This window comes from Trematomus bernacchii, unplaced genomic scaffold, assembly GCF_902827165.1.
Source record: "Trematomus bernacchii unplaced genomic scaffold, fTreBer1.1, whole genome shotgun sequence".
Taxonomy (NCBI): Eukaryota; Metazoa; Chordata; class Actinopteri; order Perciformes; family Nototheniidae; genus Trematomus; species Trematomus bernacchii.
This window is the reverse complement of record NW_022987582.1, coordinates 13,879,394-13,904,280: the sequence shown is the minus strand read 5'-3', so window position 1 is coordinate 13,904,280 and position 24,887 is coordinate 13,879,394. Positions and strand designations below refer to the sequence as shown.

At 39.3% G+C, this 24,887-nt stretch overlaps 2 protein-coding genes across 2 annotated transcripts in view; one reads left to right on the top strand and one right to left on the bottom strand.

Moving 5' to 3' along the window:
- The window catches only part of usp45 (ubiquitin specific peptidase 45), a 39,593-nt gene extending 19,443 nt beyond the window's left edge, over window positions 1-20,150 (bottom strand). Inside the window, exons 1-7 of the mRNA XM_034127889.1 lie at window positions 19,854-20,150; window positions 18,742-18,844; window positions 18,086-18,255; window positions 17,543-17,643; window positions 17,130-17,230; window positions 1,881-2,032; window positions 48-143 (exon numbers count right to left, since the gene is read on the bottom strand). Coding sequence (XP_033983780.1) covers window positions 48-143; window positions 1,881-2,032; window positions 17,130-17,230; window positions 17,543-17,643; window positions 18,086-18,255; window positions 18,742-18,844 — 723 coding nt within the window. The 5' untranslated portion in view covers window positions 19,854-20,150. The remainder of the gene's footprint in view (window positions 1-47; window positions 144-1,880; window positions 2,033-17,129; window positions 17,231-17,542; window positions 17,644-18,085; window positions 18,256-18,741; window positions 18,845-19,853) is intronic.
- A 612-nt stretch (window positions 20,151-20,762) lies between these two features.
- tstd3 (thiosulfate sulfurtransferase like domain containing 3) lies at window positions 20,763-23,760 on the top strand. Its single transcript, XM_034128180.1, has 4 exons — window positions 20,763-21,044; window positions 21,592-21,759; window positions 22,538-22,697; window positions 23,165-23,760. The coding sequence occupies exons 1-4, from the start codon at window positions 20,921-20,923 to the stop codon at window positions 23,220-23,222; spliced, it is 510 nt and encodes a 169-aa protein (XP_033984071.1). The 5' UTR covers window positions 20,763-20,920; the 3' UTR covers window positions 23,223-23,760.
- Window positions 23,761-24,887: the final 1,127 nt, after the last annotated feature.

Below are 24,887 nucleotides of genomic sequence, written 5' to 3'. Positions count from 1 at the left end.
AGTTTCTATGGCTTAGAAAATAGAAAAGACAGCAAAGCAGAATGTACCACATTGGTTTCACCAGTGGGGCTGATCCTCAGTTTGAAGCCTTTCTCCTTCACTTCCTGGATGAGGTCGATTAGCATGTGTGTCTGAGACAGGTTCTGCGAGGAAAACACATTTTATTACTAACATTTTATAAACAATTAAAAAAATCCATCCCGTTATAAATGCCATTAGGTATAGGTAAGATCAACAGATTTCAAGGGGCTGAATACTGCTCATACAATCAGCAACAAATTGGTCATATGCACTATTCCCTAAATGAAAACCAGAATTTTACTGAAAAGAAAAAAAAGACTATAAAATGATGAATCCTTCAAATATATTAAACTGTATACACACAGCTTGTGGCAATTCAATGTGGTCATTTGAAATGAACCTTGTGAAATGTTATCTCCATTGTGGTAGGGTTTAGGAAACTTGTGGTAAGTTCATTATTCTGAAAGAGCCTTTCAAATGAATCCATGATCTCTGAGTTTGAAATTAACAGAATATCCTTGGTGAGGAGAGGAGCCTGAAGCAGCCATTGTCCCTTCATGTTAGAAAACATATTTTCCTCTCCCCTTTTCAAAAGATAGTTTTTGTCACATCCTGGCAATGAAGACAGTTGCTATGGAAAACGCACAATGGGGCCCGGCATTGTGAATACACACACAGCTCATCCTCAGACAATTATGTGTTTTCACCCAAAAAAGATTGCAATTTTCAAGGAGACAATACAAACAGACAGAGAGAGGGAGGGAGAGAAAAGGCATGTAAAGCGCGCTCACTCCTATGTCAATCAACAACGAAGGCCCCGAGGGTGATTAACAAAATGGTGGAAAAAACAGCTTCATTGTTAGGCGGCATGTTGGTTTGCAGTCACCATGACACGACCAGAGAAAGACTGGGGCGCTCTATAGCTGTGTTGTATGGTGAACATGCTCTGCACCAACTGAGTACCACTCGTGTTCCGGAGGTAAACACCACACTGCATTTACGGCTGCATTGGATATACTTCAGAATGACCTCAAGGCCTGTTTACACTCATGGTCAGTAAGACTGTAATTTAGTTTACTAAAGGTCTGTCTTCTTGGCAGCAGCACTTGAGGATTGTTTTCGCATTATAAAAAGGCATACATATTCATTTTGTCATGTTAAAATGGAAATCCCTGAGACTCATTAAGCTATCAAAGGGTCTCTTGAGATAAAGCACGGATTTGCAAGCAGGTTGTGTGCATTTAGAAATCCATCTTAAGACCATGCTTCAGATTTAAAATGATACTTTGATCACACCTACTTCTGTTATTTTGTCTGACTAAATAGTGTAATATAACTGCAATGAATTTCAAAAAGGCATGATGCTTTGTTTCTGCTCTAACCGTTTATAGACACATATAAGGCTGAGACAGATATAAGAGTATATAGACAGATGTATGAGTATATAGACACTTATAGGTACATAACATAGTTATGTTTAAACTAACTCATGGTACAGCACTACAATTAATTCAATAAATGAAAATCGTAATATGGACAAGTGCAATGTTCAAACTGCAGGAAGCACAATATTTGTTAAAGGCTAAATATGTGTTATGTGCCAAAGATATTCTGGCCTACAAATCATCTCTCCCTCATTTTCTACATACTTGTCAAAACATATTAGTATGGTAAAGATCATATTAAAATCTCTGAAAAATCTTAATTTAAAAAAGGTTAGTGATAATGAGAATAACGATTGAGAAAATGATTATTCTCTTTAATAGTGTGAATCATATTGCAATTAAAATATCAGTTAAAGTCATGGCAACAAGTTATTCTTTCGAAATGGTGCAGCCCTAAATCAGAGTCATACTAACCTGCATGACAGCGTTGAAGAAGCAGGTGTTCCCGAGGTTGTTTATGCCTTTGACGGGGACCAAGGTGCTGTTGGTGGCAGGACTCTTGCCTTTGGCCGAGTCGGCATAATCTGATGGATCCTCTTGCAGCTTGATGATTTTGGGTGATGCTCCTGACAAAAGTATAAAACATTAAGTGATACAGAGTAGCAGCAACTCAAAAACGATTGGGGAAATTGTTCAAGAGATTATCAGTGCCAGCTTTTTTGTTTCTTTTCAAACTTTCATTGATTTTTCTTTTCGTGTGAAGCATTTATGTCTTCATAAAAAAAAAGTTTGTTAGGTTATTGTGATCACATAAATCAAATCAAATTATACAGGCGTGTGCCGGTTTTGCCCGCAGTGAAATGTTGTACCTGAAATCCTACAATAATGGATTCAATCAGAATATTTGGTCCATTCAAAAAACATGTTGGAAATGTTTGGACCACAGGGGCCAAATCCGCAGCCATCACTGAAATCTAATTCTACAAATAAGATAATAATAATAATATAAGTGTAACCTAATCTTTATTTTTTACTGTGCAGAACTCGATTGTTGATTTAGAATTTGAATGTGAACATTATGAATGAAGTTTCAAACCATCCTGTACAGCCGTAATGGGCAGTCTTTGAAATTGACCAAATCATCTGCTTCTATACCCTGATTTAGCTTTCACTTTGAGGTTATTTAGGCTAAATAAGTCTTGGCAGCGAAGCTTTAAGATAGAGCTGAGGTGGTGGCAGAGATGGCAAGTTGTTTGAGATTGAGGGTAAAAGTCGGCATCCTTTAAATTGAGATGTTGTCAGGATACAGGAAAACTATTGGGCTTAGCCTTGAAGCGAGACTGGGCTGGGAGCAGGGTGCTGCGCCGGCAGCTGGAAGGAAAGCTGGGTCATTTGGGAAAGCAGATGACAGCTGTAGAAGTTTCCGCTGGTTAGTGTGGAAAGGGTGGGGGCTGGGGTTAGAGAGATGGCTCTCCAGAGCCAGCTGTTACTCCTGATCACCAATGAAAACCTAACCTTAAACACAAACTAAGACACAGATGGTCCGAATCTGACAGTGACGTGCAGAGTAGGTAGTGGAGCTGTGCAAGCTGAGGCGTGCCAGCAGATAATAAAAAAAGCCAACACCATGATGACTCAATATCAATAATACTGTTTCTGATACATCTTCGTAGCAATGGATTTCAACTAGTAAGGAATCCTGGAAAATTGAGATTTGAAGCCCTCATGCACAACATTGTGTTGATCTAAAAGATGTGGCCAAAAGAATAACTTGTCAGCATGTTTAAAAGAAGGTTTAAAGCCACAGTTTGGGGGCTAACAGCAACACTTTGCTTTAACAATCTGTTCCACACTTCAACGGATAATGAATATTTCCTATTTTCTTAAATCTTTAAATGAGTAACGCAGTGTATGTCTAGGGCTAAAATTGTGAAATGTAAAAAGAGAAGTGTATGTACGCTGTCTTTGTCAGGTTTGAAAGGAGTAATACAATGTGATGTCTAGGTTTGAACGACAGATACTTATTTGTTTTATAAACCTCAGCTACACTTGCACATTGTATCTTTGAATATGTTACTTTCTTCCATACAAAGTGATTCATTGATGCATTTGTTCACGGTTATTCACTTTTTGTCGTGTAATATTCGCCTAAAAACAAAAATAATAGTTTGGAAAAGTCTATTGACCTTACCAGATTCAGTCATAAAGTAACACTTTTGTACTATTCTACTTCCTTATTTCCTTTTACGTCTTAAGTATATTGTATTTTGCATTGTTGGAGGAGCCATTGCCAACAACTAAACTGTAGCTATTGTGCATATGACAATAAAGCCTTTGAATCCTTTGAACAGAGTTGAAACAATGTCTCTTTTTTAAAGCAGGCTTTTCAAAACATGCATTTAAAGAGTTTAGGTATGGTTACATTAATTTAAAGACTATTGTGCTTTTTGAAATCTTCAATAAATCATAACTAGACTTCTAGACTCCCTGCTTTCTATGTCAAATTGGTAGTTGCGGTTTGAAGAGGGGGGGAATGTCTGTGTGAGAACACTATAACACTATGTTGAGAAAGAATGAAGAAAAGGAGGCGGTGCTAATGGGTTTAAAGTAAAGGGAGGAATATGAGTGAAGCAATGAATGGAAGACACCTTAGGAGGTGCTAATTGAGACGGAGATGTGTTCACTCAATGTGATATTGGAGAAGTTTGGCCCTTCCAAAAAGAAAATCCCAGGCGCCTAGCTTCATGCAAATTATCATTGGCTTCAGGATGAATAAATGACAAGATCAGTATAACATGGTCCTTCTGGTCTGTATGGTAAAACATAAAGTAACTTGTATATATGTATAAAGTCAAAAAGTGACAAAATGTTGAAATGTGTGACTAGCCAACTAAAATACCTGCATTGTTTCTAACATGTATGTGTAAAATCAAGAATTAACTCCCAGAGATGATCACTTTTCATTGTGGAAAAGGTGGGGAAGAAGGTTGTTCTATCCCATTATGCAATAAAGAGAAACTGAGTTAGAATTCCTGAACCTTTCCTGCAGAATTTCCACAATTTTACACAATCTCTGCAGCCTTCATGATTTAAAAAGATAGAAACTGCTGTATACTACAATCACAAGTATATACTATATAATCAGAGACACATGGATGGCTTAGAAATGTACCTAGAATTATTGTGAGCAGTTAAATATATCTTTGTCATTTACTGGTTGTGAAAATAAATAATGACGTTTTAGCCCTTTAAATGCAAATCTTGTGTTTCTTTACACATTTTCGAACACTTCCAAAGCGCATTATACAGTTAAAAGATTTTTTTTCTACCTTTCCTGAGCTGAAAATCAACTAACTATCAAACTGCATACGTTGGAGCATCTTTGAATACACCAACATGAGGAGAATGCACAAGCTGCTCCATCGCAAATGGAGCCACATGACATGATAAACGAATATTCAAATGCTTCTTAACTATGTTACAGGACATTACAAGTAAAAAACAAAACAAATATTTGGTGTTGTTCAGAATATTGATAAGGTTCTATCATTTTCTTACAATTTCCTTTACTGCAAGGAGATGATAAGACATGTTAACTCAAAATGAAACGTTCTTGCAGGGACTGATGGCAGTATCTTATGGCCTTACAAGCTGTAGAGGAATCAACTAAATGCTGGTAAACACAAAAAAGAGTTCGGTCCATGAGCACTTCACCCATGTAAGCTAGTCAAGAGAGCAGGCCGGCAGTGAGGTCAGTGGCCTGAACCTGCTTCTGTCTAAACTAAGGAAATTCAATTGAACCGTCAACCATCATAATCATCCTAATAACCTGCACCTTTACTCCTGCCGTTATTCTCCTCAACATTCAATGGCCTTGCCCTTGAACATTTTCAATTCATAGAGGCACTCCTTGTGTAACAGATTTTTTTGAAAAAAAGCTATTCAACCTGCAAGCGGTGGTAACTCCACTGCTGGCCGCTACCCCGCGAAGCATTTTCCCTCTTCAAGGCCAAGGACATTAGCGGAATGTGAACTGGGGGCTTTTCACTCGTGGCCTGGCAATTTGCATTTTATTCTCTATCAAATTCAACTCAAAAGGAACGAGGGGAAAAGGGCAGCTTTTCTTGTTAAACAGCTTTGAGACGAAACACACACACACACACACACACACACACACACACACACACACACACACACACACACACACACACACACACACACACACACACACACACACACACACACACACACACACACACACACACACACACACACACACACACACACACACCACACACACACACACACACACACACACACACACACACCACACACACACACACACACACACACACACACACACACACACACACACACACACACACACACACACACACACACACACACACACACACACACACACACACACACACACAATAAGTCTTGTTTTGTGATTACGAAGGGCGAGGTTCAGCTTGTAGGGACAACATCTTTTTGTGGTGCTTCACCCAGAGGTGCTAAAAGCATCTGGCCCTCTTTCCTGACAACATCTGGAGGCCTATTTCTATCTTCAATATGCAGCCATAAGGGAGCCCCCATATGTCATATCACACAATGCATGGAACACAAGTGGAGATGGGGGCAAAGAGTGCAGCGCTGATCAGGAAAACATTCTGGAATGGTGTAAGACAGAGAAGGTGTGAAGAGATGTGTTTACAGCTGAACAGCTGAGCAAAAAATAAGTAATGGAGAGAATGAACAAGTCTGTAAATGTGTGTTTACTTGTGGTGAGATGATCGGCACAATCAACAGATTTAATTCAACCTGAGTGTAAGAGCTGTTACTTGTGAGGAAGCAGAGGAATGAGGAAACTAACTGGGCGGAATGAGGATGCCGATGGACACACTCTGCATCTGGGACCGTCACCCAAGGTAAACAATGTTCAGGGAGCCATCTGGTTAAGACTGGGGAGAGGGAAGGGGGGGCAGAATGAGGCAGTGGGTGGAGGGAAGGGTTGCAACGAGCACAAGCATATGGAAAAGCAGATTTTTCCTCTCCCTGCAGCAGTCAGCGAAGGCAAATGTCAGCATGCGCTGCGTCCACGCTTGACTGTGCTGCGCTCGGCACCACCACCTGGCCCTCCTTGCTCAGCCACCGAGTGTAGGCAGCAGTGACACTGTGGACCCTCTCCCCAGGGTGGGGGAAAGCATCACGGTGCTCAGGATTGTCCACATGCACGCATATACACCAACACCTCCTGCACTCCCTGCTCTTTTTCACACAAGAGATACAAAAAAAAGTGGGCCTTGTTTTATTTTACAGGGAACAGCAGGAGAGTACTTGCAGAAGAAACAAGAATAAGTTGGAACCTGGTACATGGTTGGACCAAATGTAGTCAATGTGCTGCGTTGTTTCTCGAATAGTAAGTCAAAGTGCCTCTTGTCAACGCCTTGATATTAAAGGTTCCTCAGCATTTTCCTGTAGTGGTTCCAGTAATATGTCTTATTTTGAGAGTACTGAAGTAGCATATATGATATGACTAAGCTATATTTAATTTAAAATGTTTAAAATGTTTAAAGTATTAATGTTACGAATGCAACAATAAAATCATATTTTTCCAATAATGTGTTAATGTGTGATTACTTATCAAAACTGTTATAGACCTTTTTCCAAAACTGTGGGTTTTCAAGAGGTATTATCATTATGAAATGGTACTGCTGATATTTCTACCAGCAGTAATGGCTTAAATGCCAGGTAGTCAAAATAAAGTTCTGTCTGTCGTGACATTTAGTACTTTAATTACAATGGTGACCATCGATCAAGCCATGTGAAGTAGCCGGTATCTGTTCCATCTGCAGTCTGTATCTAGAGAGATGATGCCAACCTCAGACTACAATCACGCACAGCAGATCCGCTGCTTGTAAGATTTTTCAGGTTTATAGCTTAAATAGTTTCTGTCCTAAGTCCCAGACAACAATAAGCTCCCCTCTAAGCAAGGAAAACTCTGAACAGGATACCCAATCTGTAATTTGTCACGACGGGTTTAGCCCTGTGATTAAAGAGGCAGTCAAAGCCTATATACCCCCCACCTATAATAATGTGTTCTTTCTGATCCCACCTTGTGCCAAAGTTCGCCAAAGGTGTGCCAAGGGAGTCTGGCTTTGAAATTCCAAAACATGCGTTTAAAAGGCTTTGGACGCACTTGGCAGCTGACTTCAATCTGTCTGTGCCGCTGGGATCACGAAAATAGAGCCTGTTGTGACATCTTGTGCACACGGATCAGCAATTAACATATGATTTGTGTAGGTAAAGGATAAAAACAAACACAAACACAAAGACTGACAGCTGCTGATTCTGAGGACAGGCTGTGTGAACATCTGGAACATGTGGCATCATTGATAACCTGATAACTCACAGTAAACTGCCTTCACATAATACGTTATACACTCTTTGCTCACCGCCTGGCGACTTTTCGAGTGGTATTCGACGTCAAGGATAGCGTTTCTGCCTAGTCAGTTGGCACCACAACGGCAAAGTCGGCGCAAATTCAGACATTCTAACATTTCAGAAGTAACTAGAGGAAACACTGTTACGCCTAATTTATATGAAATAGCGATTGGGGAAAAAAAACACTCTGACAACCAATGGTGTGTTTTCAGTGAAACACAAATCTTTCAAAAAGCACAATTTTCTTTTTGGATTGTTTGGATATTTTGTCAAGCTGAAGCAAGGCCAGCACCAGGCTTCATGCAAGAGAATCCAAGCTCATTGAACAAAGCTTTAACAAAAGCATATCTTTTCAGGTTTCTTTTACAGCAATATGTGCTGCTCTACTAAAATTACTCAATGCCATTTTTTAAGTTTCGCAGCCACTTTGCCAAAAACAAAGAGCCTGTAAAAATATATTTTTTATATTTTGAGAGGCCTTTTCACAGCCTTTCTAATCTGGTGCGCAGTTGGACGTAAGGCCGTCATATAGTATGGCCAGTGGGCTTCATGCCTCCATGTTCACTCACAGTGCACTAGTGTGGAGGTTTAAGGCCAGCTCCCTTCATGCAGAGCAGGCAGTCAAGAGGAAGGCCAGGCAACACCAAATGTCTTATTAATTCGCTAATTTGTTGTGACTGCAGGGCATAAAAAAGCCTGTTTCTTTGCCATCTGAGGCCAAGAGAACCCAGTGCCGTGTTACTTACAGACACACAAACACACAGCTTTTGCTACCCACTATCTGGCCTACTTTCATGTGCGGTGGTGGGAATAAAGACAGGATCACCCTTGATTACCTCCATGAAAGCACCACCAGGGGACAAGCATCTTGCTGGCTACTGACTCGGCAGAGCTTAACTGACAGTGAGCTGAGAAGATCAACAACCAGAGGCAACGGACCAGGTGAATAAAGGTATAGGAATCAAAGAACATGAGAACAGAATATGTCATTAACTCCAGGCAAGGTATCCAAGAGGACAAGTCAATAGAGATATTAATCTTGTAAAAAAGGTATATGTAGTATCTCTGATCAAAAAGACCTCATGTAAAAAAACTAATGTTTGGTTTATATTCAAAAACACATCAAAAGATGCAACACTTATTTATCATTTTTACTTTGATGCATAGGTGTACTGCGGAGAATAAGACATTTAAACTATTAATATATTTGTCTCCAGAGTACATTTCTGAAGTAAATATGGCCACCATCCGCATTACTAAAAACGAGTGGGCTGAAAAATGGTCAAATAAGCAAATGCATATAAATCTTGATATCATTTTTTCCCCCCAATAATGTGTAACATCAACTAGGTGATGCATTATTTATCTGTAGTTGTGATACTTATTATTATAAGTATCATAACTACATGCTATAGTTATTTTTATTAAACAATCATAAATCAGGTAACTATTATTAATAATAAGGCATCCTTTATGGAGCTATATCAGGGTCATAAGTTTTGATCATTCAAAAAAATACAATTGATTTGAAAGTTCAAGTTTTTATCCTGAACTTTGAAAAATACAATGATGTATTCAAAATAAAAATAAGTATTTGAAATAATTTTCTACCAAAGAGTAGTTTGGCATCCTGAGTGACAGCCCTCCCTCTGTCATGTTGCCTTCATGGATGTAAGGTAGCGCGAGAAATATAACTCAACACTTTCTATACACAATACTCCCGTAATTGGTGGTAAACAAAACTGATACCAGCGCCAAAGTTCCGTTAAGCGAGCTGTTGAGCATCGTAGTTGGCAACAATCGCGGTATAAGAGCAATAAACTGTGCTAGAATGTGAAACTAGAAAATGCATTTCCTGCAGAAAATACGTGCGAATGCTGTAAACTGTGAACATTTGTGGCTGAATTTAGCTGAAAATGCAGAAAAAGCTGAATATGTTATTAGCTGAATGATAGAGTTAAATATCAGATGTAAGTAGTAGTGAATTAATTTGTATTAAGATGAGAAAAGAAAGTAAAAAGGCTTGGGAAAGCAGCAGAATATTTGAACTGCAAACTTTTGAACTAACTTGATGGTGAATTATCTGTCGCCATGGCAACGGCATTTGATGACACCCCATAATACGCTTAGATGTGTTGATGGCTGCATCGTTACCAAACCTGTGAAGTTTTGGGCCATTTCGAGCATTTTCACTGAAGTTATGAGAAAACCGTGTTTCATGGTGAGCAGTGTTGCCATGGCAACGGCATTTGAAGAAATCTCAAAACTGTCCCGTAGATGTCTTCACGGCTGGACTGTTAGCACACATGTGAAGTTTGAGCACTTTTTGAACATTTTCATAGGAGTTATACATTACATTAGGAGGTTACATTACTCTCTTCTCTTGATCGCCCTCTCTCTTCTCTTGATCACCCTCTCAATCTTCTATCGCCCTCTCTCTCTTCTCTTGATCACCCTCTCAATCTTCTATCGCCCTCTCTCTCTTCTCTTGATCACCCTCTCACTCTTCTATCACCCTCTCTCTCTTCTCTTGATTGCCCTCTCTCTCTTCTCTTGATCGCCCTCTCTCTCTCCTCTTGATCACCCTCTCTCTCTTCTCTTGATCGCCCTCTCACTTTTCTATCACCCCCTCTCTCTTCTCTTGATCGCCCTCTCACTCTTCTATCACCCTCTCTCTCTTCTCTTGATCGCCCTCTCACTCTTCTATCACCCTCTCTCTCTTCTCTTGATCATTCATCATCATCGGTGTATGTGAGAGAGAGAGAGAGAGAGAGAGAGAGAGAGTGTGTGTGTGTGTGTGTGTGTGTGAGACAACTGATGTCATAATTGTTTTCCTCCACTAAATATAAGAGATAGCTAAGATAAGATAACTTTAACAAGATGCCTGTGTGCTTTGTACCAGGTTGTAATCATACCAGCCAGGGCCGTTTCTAGCTTTTTGGGGGCCCTATGCAAGATGCTGTTTGGGGGCCCTATTTTTTTTCAAACTACAATGGGGGGATTCCGAAGCCTTTAAGATGATCTGTGGAGATGCATCAATCTGTTACACTTTAATAGGAAAACAGGCTAATTTCACGAAAACCAAGCAATTGAAAATTACAAAAAATGATATTAAAAAGGTAAACAATATGGCTCCTCTATGTTAATAAATGCAAGAGATGCAGCATTTTCTCAACAATGTTTAATTTACATTTTTCATCTTCCTCAGACGTCACTCATTGGCTGACAGCCCAACGATGATTTGGACTTTCTTACCCCTAAAACACAAGCCACAGCTTTGCTATCATTGCAGTTTAGTCGTGTTTATATCCTACATTGGATTTTTAAGCATATAATGCTTCACCGAACACAGGAGGGGGCTTGGCTGTCTACAAATAAAGACGGCTCCCATCATAATCTTGGTGATCTTGTTAAAATTGTGAATGCAGAATTAGAAATACTATGTAACTGGTTTGCAGTTAATAAATTATCCCTTAATGTGGCCAAAACAAATGACATGTTATTCAATACAAAGTCTGAGAGTAGAAATGACTGCATTATACGGATTTGCAATACCGAGATAGAAAAAGTTGGTGCATGTACATTTTTAAGACTGCTTGTTGACGAAAAACTCAATTGGAAGCACCATATAAATTATGTACAGACTAAACTGTCAAAAACAATAGGTATTTTGTATCATACTAAGAACATTCGTGAAGAAAAAATACTCTTTATAACAGTCTATTTCTCCCTTACCTTTAATACTGCTCCGAAAATATGGGGAAACACGTACTCAACAAATCTACAAAAAATAATAACATCCCAAAAAAAAGTATTACGAATAGTCTGTGGTGTTGGTAAATATGAACACACAACTCCCATATTTAAAAAAACTCAATCTATTAAAATGTGTTGGCATAGTACAGCTTAAAACAGTACCGATTATGCACAACATTTTCCAAATGCCTAATAACATTCAAAAGCAGTTCCAAACCACAGCGTGAACATATGAATGTAAAAAAAGTCACTTGAAAATAAGTGTTCACAATGTTTATATGCAATTATGCATATATTATTATTATTATTCATTTGCCAAGTACATGTATATATATATATTTATATATAGTATTTTCATTTCCAAAAAAAGATAGTTGAAACTGCTATTGACATGTGCAGAAAATGACCCGATATCTAGTTTTCGTATATATATGCATTTATTGTTTTCCTGCCCTAACTTTTATTTAATTTTTTCTCCTGTTTTCTTTATTTCTTTGTACTCCTTCATTTCTATACGTTTTTGACGCAATAATGCCCGCTTCTACTAATTTTGTTCATCTTTGTGTGTATGAATTATACTTTTTTTGTTTTTTGGATGAATACAACATTTTAAAAAAAAAATTACTTTCAGCTTGGGGGCCCCCTAGTGGCCGCGGGGGCCCTATGCATCTGCATAGTCCGCCTATAGGAAGAAATGGCCCTGATACCAGCAATGGGTCTTGCTCGTGCTTTCGCTTCCCGTCTGATGAAAGGACTAGGAGTCAGGGGCGGACTGGCCATTGGGAATACCGGGAGTTTTCCCGGTGGGCCGGTACCGAAGTGGGCCGGTCGGACAATCCACTAACGGCCATCTTGATGTTGGTGACGTGTGTTGTGCGAGACCAGAGATGTAGTTCATTGAGCGGTTTCACACAAAAAAAAAGTGTTACTTCACAGTTTTACGGCATTTTTTTTTTCTTTTTACTTGCAAAATTATCTTTTAAATTGACAAACATCATATGTGTAATTTGTGGCACAATTCAAACGGGATCGAAAGATAATCTTTCTCTCGCCATTGACTTCAATACATAATTTTTCCGAAATAAGGTCCCATGGAGTTCCACCGGAAAAGGAGGGACTTCGCCTCTCTATTCTGATTCTGATCGCAAAAGCCAAGCCAAAACTATGCTGCGTTCACGGAGCTATGTGGAAGTGGGGAAGGACAACGCTTAATTGCGGATATGTAATTTCACATCCCAGCAGTTTATTGCTCTTATACCGCGATTGTTGCCAACTACGATGCTCAACAGCTCGCTTAAAGGACACCTATCATGCTATATTTAAATGATATATTGTAGGGCCATACCTATATAAGGTATATTTATAGGTTTCTGTTTTCAAAATACCAAACAGATCATGCATTTTAGCCATGCCTCATTTCGCTCTATTTGCTGTTCTCCAGCCATGTTTTTGCAGGGGGCTACAGCTGACCACGCCCCCCTGCAGGAGAGGGGAGCGTGCTCTGATCAAGTCAGAAGAGGGGGAGAAAGATAGATCTCCGTCCTCCGTGTTTTATTATATTATTATATAGAGTCGTTATTCATTTGTTTTAAAGCTCAATAAATAACAAAGAAGACCTTTGACCGGCACTTTTCTAATTTTGTCCGGAAGATTTAAACTTTAACGGACATCTTGACCGGCGAAAGAAAACCTAACTGAAACTCTGCCGCACGGTCCCCTCGTTCCTTGGAAGAGGCGGAGAGGTGGGTGTTTGTCATCTGCTGGTGGACTAACCGGAGAGAATTACAGTGCTTGCCTCGACGGGGAGGGATTGCATTGAATTACAGCAGCGGGAGCAAACGCTTGCCTCGGGGATGGAGAAAAAAAGCCACAGCGGAGAATAAACAGAAGGGAAACCATGGCAACCATGCGCGGGAAGTCTTCTTCGCTGCTTTTGTGGCAGACTACAGCGCCACTTACAGGCCTGGCATATGTACTACATATGCCATATACAGCGCTTTCGAGCGGCAATGGCCGGCCATGGCCCAACCCCACATTCCCCTGATAGGTGGAGAGTTGGCCCAATAGCCGTAGCGCCACCGTCCTGACGTCAGTAACGTGTTCAAATCTGGATCAGTTTTTATCAGATCCGTTGCAGTCCCGTTTTTAGAGATTTGGGTATGGAGGAAAATAGAGAGGGTTGTGTTTTCTGACACTTGGTGAGTTCCCTGGAACACCGGGGACACATATTCATGTATAAAAGACGTACAAAAGTGCATTTTGCATGATAGGTCCCCTTTAACGGAACTTTGACGCTGGTATCAGTTTTGTTTACCACCAATCACGGGAGTATTGTGTATAGAAAGTGTTGAGTTATATTTATTGCGCTACCTTCCATCCATGAAGGCAACATGACAGAGGGAGGGCTGTCACTCAGGATGCCAAACTACTCTTTGGTAGAAAATTATTTCAAATACTTATTTTTATTTTGAATACATCATTGTATTTTTCAAAGTTCAGGTTAAAAACTTGAACTTTCAAATAAATTGTATTTTTTTGAATGATCAAAACTTATGACCCTGATATAGCTCCATAATCCTTGCGTTAATAAATAATACAAAGAATGTGCAAGTCTGTCAGCATTTTTCAAATCTCAAGGAAAGGGCACAAAAGCTAGAACATCCAGACAATATTAGGTGATAGACACTGGTTAATACTTCACTTTTAAAATAGACATACAATACTGCCTAACAGTCAAGATTTACGTAACAGAATGTTTTAGCTGTGAAATTAAATTCAAAATTAAGATACACAGTTTTGTTATATAATGATACAGTACCAATAACAATCGCTACCATAAAACAACACCGAATTGACAGAGTTCAATGACAAAAAGTCTTTGGTGCCTATTCAGAACCAACATTTTAATTTGCTCCACAAAGCCTCCCCAGCTGTCTGTGTAACAAGCTGGATCCTAGCTCCCTGAGGTCAACTCGCTTTTTACTGGGACTCTGGCACTTGAGCTGAAAGCCTTGATGGTGAGAGAGCACAGTTAATCGACTTTCTTTCTACCCTGAGCTGTTGTTGTACAAAATTATTATAGATTCTTAAAAAAAAAAGATCCTTGCCGGGGCTCTTTTGTGCGTTGGGTCTATGGGAGAAACCATACAACAGCGGCAGCTACCGAAAAGATGGCCTTCATACTGAAATGCAATTTCACAAGCTCCTCGACAGACAACGACCACCTTTTTTGCCGCAACAATGGCTGCCCGCTTCCATACCAATTTGGCCGACCGGTGTGGAACAATTGGGTGGCAGCAGAGGTGACAGGTAATTTAAAGGGGCAAAGGGGAAGCTGTAGGAAGCGACTGTCCAGCTCGATTCCCACCAACGTGGATCACAGGTAGCAGCACAGATATACTAACATAGAAAACCCTTCTTTGTAGGTTAGGCTTTAAAATACAACATATTGTAATAAAGAAAAAGCATAATTCAGAGCAGAATTATTAGTAATGGGTGAATTTAACTTGAATGAATATGTTTGATATTCAATTTATTGTACTTTGAGGTCCTGTCCCTAAAACGCTGCTCTGTGCTTTGGTGTGGCCTCGAAAAACACAACTTACTCAAAGAATGTGCAAATTCCTCAGGTTTGCAATGTACTGCACAAATAAAAGACTCTGTTTCAGGAACAGCGTATGCTCTCTGTTGCGAAGAACACATTATTTCATTAAAATTCACCTTGTTCTGACTCTTTCTGAAACATAAAACCGTTTGTAGAAGCTACAAAAAAAAGGTGTAAAACAGATCGAAAGAAAAAAGTGTATTTGCTTGAGTTGAATTATGTTTTCCACAGTCTGTGTGTGTCCGCTGAGAGTTAGTGCGCTCCAGCTGTTAGGATCCAGTCGCACTGACTTGTTGAGGACCCTGGCTCCCACTAGTGCAGCACACAGGCCCAGAGGTGGTGAGACACAGAGCGGCACGGCGGAGGAGGCGAGGGACGGAAACAGATAGCGATGGAAAGACAAAAGAACGTCAGAGCAGTGGCTGCTGAACCCCACGCAGCTGCTCTTGTTCTTCAGGGAACCCAGCCGGGAAGCATCGCTCAGGCGCCTTAATTCCGCTAATGTGTGCAGTGATGCAGTGTGCAGGGTGAGGGTGGGGGGTGGATTGCTGTGGCATTAATCCCACAAACTCTAAATATGTGGCTGAGAGACTGATTGGGGACCAGCTTCACTGGCCTCTGGCCACTGGGCTGAGGCGGTCAGTGGGACTGAGAGTGGCGATGCCCACCACCCTGATCAGCTACAGCTACAGCCTGTTAGGAGGCCTCTCAACATGCCAGCACAACGTAAGGGAGGAGCAGGGAGGCAGGAACAGAAGGTGTGGGAGTGTGTAAGTATGGAAAGGGGTCGAGGGGCGGGGGTAGAATATCTATATGGTTGACTGACCTGGCAAGGATAGCTCAGGTGGCCTGAGTGAAGTGAGAGGACATAATCTAATAGTAGGCAGACAGGCTGTCAAATATTAATATGAATGCAACCTGCTGCAACACAACTCAAATACTTTTTAAAGTGAATTACTTCACTTGATCTCACTGTGTACAGAATATGAAATGTATTTCTTTTTACTTTTTTTATGACAGTTACTCAGTTCCCTTATGGCCAAGATGCTAACATGGTGGACAAAACTACAACTAGGAACTCACAATTATATTTGACATATTTGATCATATTCCTATTGCAATTTTCTTCCATTCATCTTTCATTTTATTTCACATATATTGTACATATTTAGTATATTTTTCCTACTTTTATTTGCACATTTCTTCTAGTCTATATTTAGTTTCTTGTTTTTCGTAGTTATTATAATTGAATTCCCTATAACTAGGTTTATGTTATGCATCAATGCAAATTTCATTTAGGTGAAAGCCGAAGCAATAAACCGCGTTCTGTTGCTCATTTTATACCCATAAGAAGGCATTAAAGAAAAACTGCAAGCCCTCAGCATAAAGAGAAGTATCCATTCATAAGAAATAACACCCCTATTACCGGGGGGTTCACACTGCAATATTCCCTCATAACGCACATGTTAGCTGCCTCTATACTGAGAATGACAGGTAAGATCCAAGGATTCAGATGACCACTACCACCAGGGGGAGCATGTGTACTGCAGTCAGATGGGTGGATCACTGACAGTAAAACATTTGAAACTATATGACCAGTTATTACCATTCCTTCCATTCCTTTCATTCATATTCCATTCATAGTCAGCTAGACAATGATTGTGCTCTGGTGTATAGGCAGTGCAGACACATATTATACAAAATGATGTACCATTATCTCAATAATCTCAACATGAGTACCGTTACAGGTTGTCCGTGTCAGAGGCCACTCGTTTTCTACTTTGACTGACAAGGTTGTTTAAATTAAAAACACTTTAGTTTACATCCCTGAAGTGAAGATGCATTGTCTGTAACCAAAGCTTTCATCAGTAAAGGGCTAGACCTCCAGGATTTTGCCGTGTTGAGGAACACATTACCTGATGTAGCCTTGACGGAGTGCTTTTGTAAAAAGTCCAGCGTCTGAGCCAAAGCCTTCTTGTTGCAGTGAGTGGAGAGCTCCTCATTACATTCATAACACCTGACACAATGAGACAAACAGGAATTTAAGTTTCTGTGGGAAATAAAAACCTTCAAGAAACTATTGAACTATTATTTGAGTACAGAATGTGGCTCAAGTGGAGAACAATTCACAAGCACAATAAAATATAATATGGTAAATGATATATAGGTCTGGAAATATGTATAGAAAACACAATGCCATTTTTTTTTATGTAAAGCCACCCACTGGAGGCATCTTGACGTGTGTCATAGCCAGGTTACACACATTGGCAGTGTGTATAGGCTTGTTTTTTTATAAAGTTGACAATAAATGCAGTTTGAGGTTTCTCACCAGGCCTTCCACGTGCTCAGGCTGATGGTGATGCAGTGAGACTCCGGATTGAAAGCTTGGTGGTGCTTTTCAGAGTGCTGGACCCCAGACTGGTTACAGCCCTGTAAGAAAGAACATTTTATTTTGTTTAAAGATAAAAATCTTTGTTAACAAGTTTATCATAATATTCTCAGACAAAATAAGAAAACTACTTCCATTAAGGTTAATGTACAGCATGCCATTTTTTTATAACATTTTTTTTAAAAGGCAGCACTAGGGACATTTGGCAAATTTCACACGTTGCAAAACTATTTAATCTTTGTCCACAGGGATAATTTAAAAATGTGCATTGAGCTGTCAACAACGGAGCAGACATACTTGTGTTTGCACGCACTTCTGCAACAGTCTGGTTCAACAAGCACATTTTGTCATCCTGTCATAGTGGACTTAATATTTATTACTTTAAAGCCTTAATCTGGAGATACCAATGACACACCAACGTCATTGTGCAGCCCTAGTTTGCACTGATTACTATTGAAAAATACAATTACAAATATTTGTTACCTGGAAGCCACACTTTAAGCACACAAGGATGTCATGGGATGCTGCTGGCTCTTCATCGATCATGGTCCTCTCCTTTAGGCACTCAGAGCACACCACCCACACGTTGGAGAGCACCGACTTCTTCACTGAGCTCAGGTCCACTGCTTTACTCACATGCTGGCATGTCAACCCTGGTTTAAAAAAAAATATGCTGTAATGACACATTTACACTTTCAAATGTAGCTTTAAAAAAAACTTTTAGGAATATTTGTACAATTCTCAGTGATTATGTTTTGAAAGGGGGACGATGTGCACAGCACCTACAATGAATAACATGAGATGGGACATCCCCACAAAATCAGAAAGACAAGTACCTTAATAAAATCCATTGTAAGGTACACATGCCATTATGGGTATTCATACAGATTGTTGTCCTGCTCAAGTAGGACAAATGTATCATTATTATATTATCTAGACAATAAACTGATTTTTTTTTTTTTTTAAACGATTGCAGTTTAGTTGAAACCAATGCTGTGTTTAAATACTTTAATTAGTAAAGGGCAGGGGATTAATATACTTAGTAAATGTTTTAATAAACTTGGTGAACATTTTTACAAAAGTAAATATACAGCCCCAATGTCAACAGTCTGGTGCCCTGTGCTGTTTCAGTGACTTACCGCTGACTTCATCTGATGACTCCTCATCTCGAGGTTTCCTCGGTTTATTAGTCCGCTTAGTCATATCGGCGGCTTTCAAAGAGAAGGGGTCCTTTAGCCGCATCTGAATAAAAAAATGAAGGGCAAACATAGATGTTACTTTAAGTAAACAAACTATCTTAACATGTGTTTCAACAAGTACTTGAATGTAGCAACACTTGCACAAGGCTACACCTGCCATGATAATTGTACTTATTGGAGCACACAATATATTGAAAGCTAGCTAGAGGGCAATCAAAAAGATATGTACATTAACATGTTTATGGTTGCCTTTTGCACTTGGCACAGTAGATCTAAAAAGAATCAGTGGTTGCAAGCCAACCTAATGTGTTGTTTTGAGGGTATTTACTTGGCACCTGATTAAATCTGATCTCTTTTAATGCATAGTCCTGACTTTTAAGAAACTGAATTTCAAATAAAATGTATAAAATGTCAATGTAACCAATGACTTTCTTAGCTCTACCTCCTAATGACATCAACAGATATTTCTATTTTCCTTGTTGATTAACTGCTGACATTTTAATTCATGCTGGTTTCAGGGGTTTTACAACCTCAGTTTGGTATTTAACTGGTTAAACACTTCTTAGGTGGACTGGATGACTTTGCCTGATAAGAATATTCCACTGTTTGGACCTTATAATTATATAGTAGGTAATACGTCGAAGATAGATATCCAAAAAAATCGTCCTCAAATGTTGGAGGACGAGTCTGTTTAAAACTGTTTATACACTGTCATCCCTAAATACATTGTAGCACCCCAAAGCACCCTTAAAGCTCAAAAATCACTTATCCCTAGCCACATTACTATTTCAAAACCATTGTTTACTAAAGCCAAAACAACTAAATATGCAACTGTCCAAATAGTTCATAGTACGTCACTAAGAATAAATATAGCTAGCCAAATAAAATATGATACCATGTTAAGAGATAACAAACGTTACATAGTAGTGTCTGGTTATGAAGCCCCAAGCAGTCTCGATAGTCCAATGTAGATGAGCATGAGAGGACCTACATTGAAACAATAAATAACTAACTTCCCCACAGTTGTATTTGGCAAAGCTGTATGAACTCACCTCTTAATATTAGCTCCTATGTTGACTGTGTTAGCTAACCTGAAGCCAACAGTGAGATGTCAACTCTTCCTGGCTAGCAAACAGGCTAGCTACATTAGCTTGTCAGAATAAATACAACATTAACACGTGTGTTTTATCCAACAATAAACGGAGATGTTAAGACATTTCAGTGCAAACTACAGAGTACCGATAATAACAGCATCATTTTCTTAATAATTGTTCGTTTTGGCCTTTGACTCTCTAAAACTGTTTAAGCTTTCGGTTGCATCAACTGGCAGTCCTAGTCAACATGTGACGCACTACGGCAACTCAGCTTGGCCTAATGCTGCATTCACGTTCAATGGGAAATGTCTTAGCAAAAGGCAAAGCGTACCAGTTTCTGATGCATTCAGGAGCCTTTCCAACGTTTTAAAACCATGGAACTATGGGGATTGGTTTGTTCGTATGTTCTATTTAAAGACACCGGTCTTGGTGTCCTTATGTGTCGTACTATAAGTGCAAACTGAATTATTATGTCAAGTATTTCTGTTTATTTGATGTGAAATTAGTGGTATCTTCAAAACTCATTGTTAAATTAGTGTTCAGAAAAAAAGCCATGCATGCACCTAAGAGCGGCATATGCAATGATGGAAGTATTATGATAACTCTTGATATTAAATAAATGGACCTATGTGGAGTGAGCTCTGCCGGATTTCCTACGACCATGTGCATTATTTAATATATCTTATATTATCTCTTCGATCAAACTTTGGTGCAAAAGTTATTGCCCCTTAGAGAACATAGCACTGACGTGTGTTGGTAATAGTTTGACCTTTGATATATTAGGTACAATAACTTTGATAAGAGCAGGTTAGGAGAGGGCAGAGCCGTTTACTCTGGGAGAGGGTATTTTAGACCTTGAAGTGATCCGTATCCGTACTTCTGCGCATGCGCATGCGCATGTCCTTGTTGGCAGGGTGAGCAGTTAGAATTTTAGTAGCTGTAGCTCGCTGTATAATTGCGTAATTAGGGTTTTATGTTGACGAAGTGTTAATATAAAGTGTAAGCCAGGGTGTAACTGTTCACTCATGGCTCTCAGAAGGTGTTGGAGGTTTGCAGCAGTTGTTCCGAAGCTGTTATGGAACAGTACCGTCCTGCCTGGAGGACGAAGCTCTGTGTCCAGCCTTGTCAACACCCACCACGATTGCAAACGTGAGCTTTACATTATATTATTATTATTATTACTACATTAACGGTGTACTATTTCCTAACAAGTTCTCCCATGTCTAGGCTCCTGTCCATTTAAATGTCAGCTGGTTGGCTCGTGACTCACTATAATGTTATGAAAATGTTCATGTGTATGGTATGCGTATGCTGTCTGTTTTGCTCAATGGTGCAATGTTATGAAGTACATTTACTCATACTATTCTAAAGTTCATTTTGGAGGTACTTGCATTTAACTGAGCCTTTTCATTTAATACTACTTTAAACGTATTACTCAACTACGTTTTGGAAGTTAGTTACTTAACAGATGCAGTCATTATTTACAAAACATAAATCAATTAATAAACATTGCAATATAATGTAAGGTTAAGATACTAGGTACTTTTAGTTTTGGTAATTTAAGTACATATTTTGATATCAACACTTTTGTACTTGTAGGACTTTGAAGCAGGACTTTTACTTGTAAGAGTATTTTCAAAAGTTGATATTGCCTCTTTCACTATAGTGCTTCTTCCACCTCTGGTTTTGCTTTCAGACACAGAGTTGCTGCTCCGCGGGTTCAGTTCAGCGCCACCGAGCACAGATGTGAGTTATGAGCAGCTGAAGCAGCTCCTGTCTGGCAGGAAGGCTGTGGTAATAGATGTGAGGGAGCCATGGGAGCTCAGGGAGTATGGCTCCATCCCCGGGTCAATTAACGTCCCCCGTGAGTGTTACACTTCCTAAAATAATCAGAAAATGTGTGTTAGGTTGGCATGAATATAACGTCAGATCCCTACTCCTCCAGGTGGCGTCCCCACACTTCAAAACGCAGTGATAGCTCATAATCTGTGTGCATAAATAGATGCACTTTATGCTGGCAAGTGGTTAAATTAGTTGGTATATGATTATTCTAAGACCCACATCCAAGCACAAATTATAACAATAACTTCAAGTCTCAGAACGGACCAAGTATTATGGAGTGTGCACTGTTACTTTGCGAGTTCACCTCGTCGTTGAGCAAGGCACCACACCCTGTCACTACTCTGTGGACGCTGTAGCTTTCCACTCCTCCTAATACATGGATGGGTTAAATACAGACTCTACATTTCAGTGTGCAGTGCTGTGTACTCCCCCTTGGGAGTCCCATCCCCTAGGTTGAGAACCACTGTGTTACTAGTATGTTATCAGGGGTCATTAAAAATGTCCTAAATCATCACACAAAACATTTATACATCAGCACCCACACCCAGGGCTCTGTTGTAGCTGCTTGGTTTCCTCAGTCTCAGTTTATAATAGCAGGCCCTTAATTAAGGAAACATAATATGGAAAGACAATACTACATTCCCAGTTTAGAAGTCTACTTAAAAACGTTCCTAATGGTTGACATTCTGATTTTACTCACAATTGTTCCCAGACCCATTCAAGTTTGGTTTTACCTAATAACATATATTTAAAATACTACTTCTAATACTACATTTGTTTGTGCTGGTTTGATTTTGCAGTGGCACAGGTGGGGAATGCCCTCCAGCTGGATGCAGAAGAGTTCAATGAAAAGTACGGAGGTGAAATGCCCCAGCAGACAGATAACATCGTGTTCACCTGTCTGGCAGGGATCAGGAGCAAAAACGCCCTGGACACAGCCGCCTCCCTGGGATACAAAGAGTGAGACATGTTTCCCTGCCATAAATCTGTCAAAAATAATTACTTCTCACCTCATCGTTAAATCAATAAATGACCAAAGTATTCTAGCCATGTACAATAAATAAGGTTTGTTGTTTCTTGTTAAAACAATTTTTTTATCACAGGCAAAGGCTAGTGTACCAGTAAAATGTTATGAAGTTCATATCTGACATTTCATAGTGAGCCAGTGATAAGTCTCACCAACTTGAGGTTACTGATCTGTGCATGAGGTCATGCAATGCTCTTTTCATAGTTTCGGCACAGCCGGTGTCTGACTGTAAAGAAGTGAAAAAAGGGTAATTAGCTCAAAATGCTAACAATATATTCCTTTAAATGCAGCATAATACAATGTTGATCCAGGAAAAGTAAAACTAGTGCAGTTTTCTTTTTGAGTCACCTGTGTTTATGCAACATTTCATTCACTTTCTTCCCTTTTCTCTCCCTTTCAGTGTTCATAATTACCTGGGTGGATGGCAAGACTGGTCAAAAAATGAGCAGCAGGACTGATCTGAGGATAAAGAAAAATAAATATATTTAAAGCCTTCACTCAAGATCAAGTGAGAGTGCGTAACAAGGAGGGGTTTTAAAAGGTTCCTTATTTTTTCTGTTGTTTTAAGAGCCAGTTCTAAAAAGAAAATCTTGTCTGTGAATCCCAAAGACTGAAATAGGAGGGCCCAGAACACTTCTCTGCTGCTGATTGTATTAAAAAATACTGCAATGTCACTTGAAGTTACTTGTACATTAATTTCTTTATCTTTTAAAACTGATAACAACTTTTAAATAGACACATATATCACCAGTGATTGTTGTAAACCATACTACAATCATGAATATACGATGAATAGAGATTCTGTTTCCAGACTATGCAAATGACTACTCCACTGTGTATGATTGTAAAATACAATGAAGCCATCCATCTCATAATACAGATAGTTCAGCATTTCGGATCATGTGTTGTAATTATTAAATATTTTGTTTGTCATAGATGCATCTGCAGTTGTTGCCAAACTCATTCAATAAATACTATTATCATTTTTGATTAACACTGATATTCAGAGTGTGTTTTGTATTTAATTTTTTACAATTTATAAATGGAGGAAGGGGGGCTTTTCCCTTTTCTGTAGTGTGTTAAATGGATTTTTGTGCATGTAAATGGTCTGCCAAGGCTAACATCACAAAGTTCTCTCCTGAGGGAGTTTCTCTCCCACAAACTCCCCCCATGCCTGAAACGCCTCCATTGTAGTCCTTTGTTTACTCCACCAACATAGTGACATCACTACGCAACACTGGCGCTCCTATTGGCTAGCGCTCCAACACATTGTACGTGATATGCTAAGGGGCCGGACATTTCACACACATTGAGCTGCTGACCAATCGCAACAGAGCCGACCAGCTAACCAATCAGAGCAGACTGGGCTCTGGTTTCAGACAGAGGGTGAAAAGAGGTGCTGCAGCACAGGCAGTATGAGAGAAATTAAGAGCTTCTTGAACATTAAAGCATGTAAACATGTCACAGTAGAGACAAAAAATACAAATATGAACCTAAAAATGTGCATAATAGGGCCCCTTTAAGTACAAGTAGCAATACGACTGTGTAAAAGTCTTGCATTCAATATCTAACTTCATTCCATTTTTATAGTACAGAAATAGTACTGAAAACATACTTCAAGGGCAAAAAGTATAGTACTCATTCTACATAGTAGCCCATTCCAGAATCATATACATTATATATTCCTGGATTACAGTTATGGTTCCTTGAATGTGTTTATCATTTCATTATTGCAGCTGGTAAAAGTGTATGTAATTTGTATTATTTATTGTATGAATTGATTGATGGGTAGCTCAATCAATAATAAACACTTTGTATAATAAGTTATTAGAATGTGTTAATAATCAAAAAATTCAAAGTAACTTAAGTTGCCAAATAAATATAATAGAGTAAAAGGTATCATATTTACCTTTAACATGTAGTGGAGTAGAAGTATAATGTGGAAGAAATTGCCCAAGTAAAGTAGCTCAAAGTGTTATTTTAATACAATACTTGAGTCATTTCCCTTAGCTGCATCCCACCATTGCAATTTATGGACAATGGCCGTCGGTTCTATTAAAAAGGACATGAGAAAACATTTGTCTGAATATATTTCTTCTATAAATAAGCATAGGGTGGCCGGC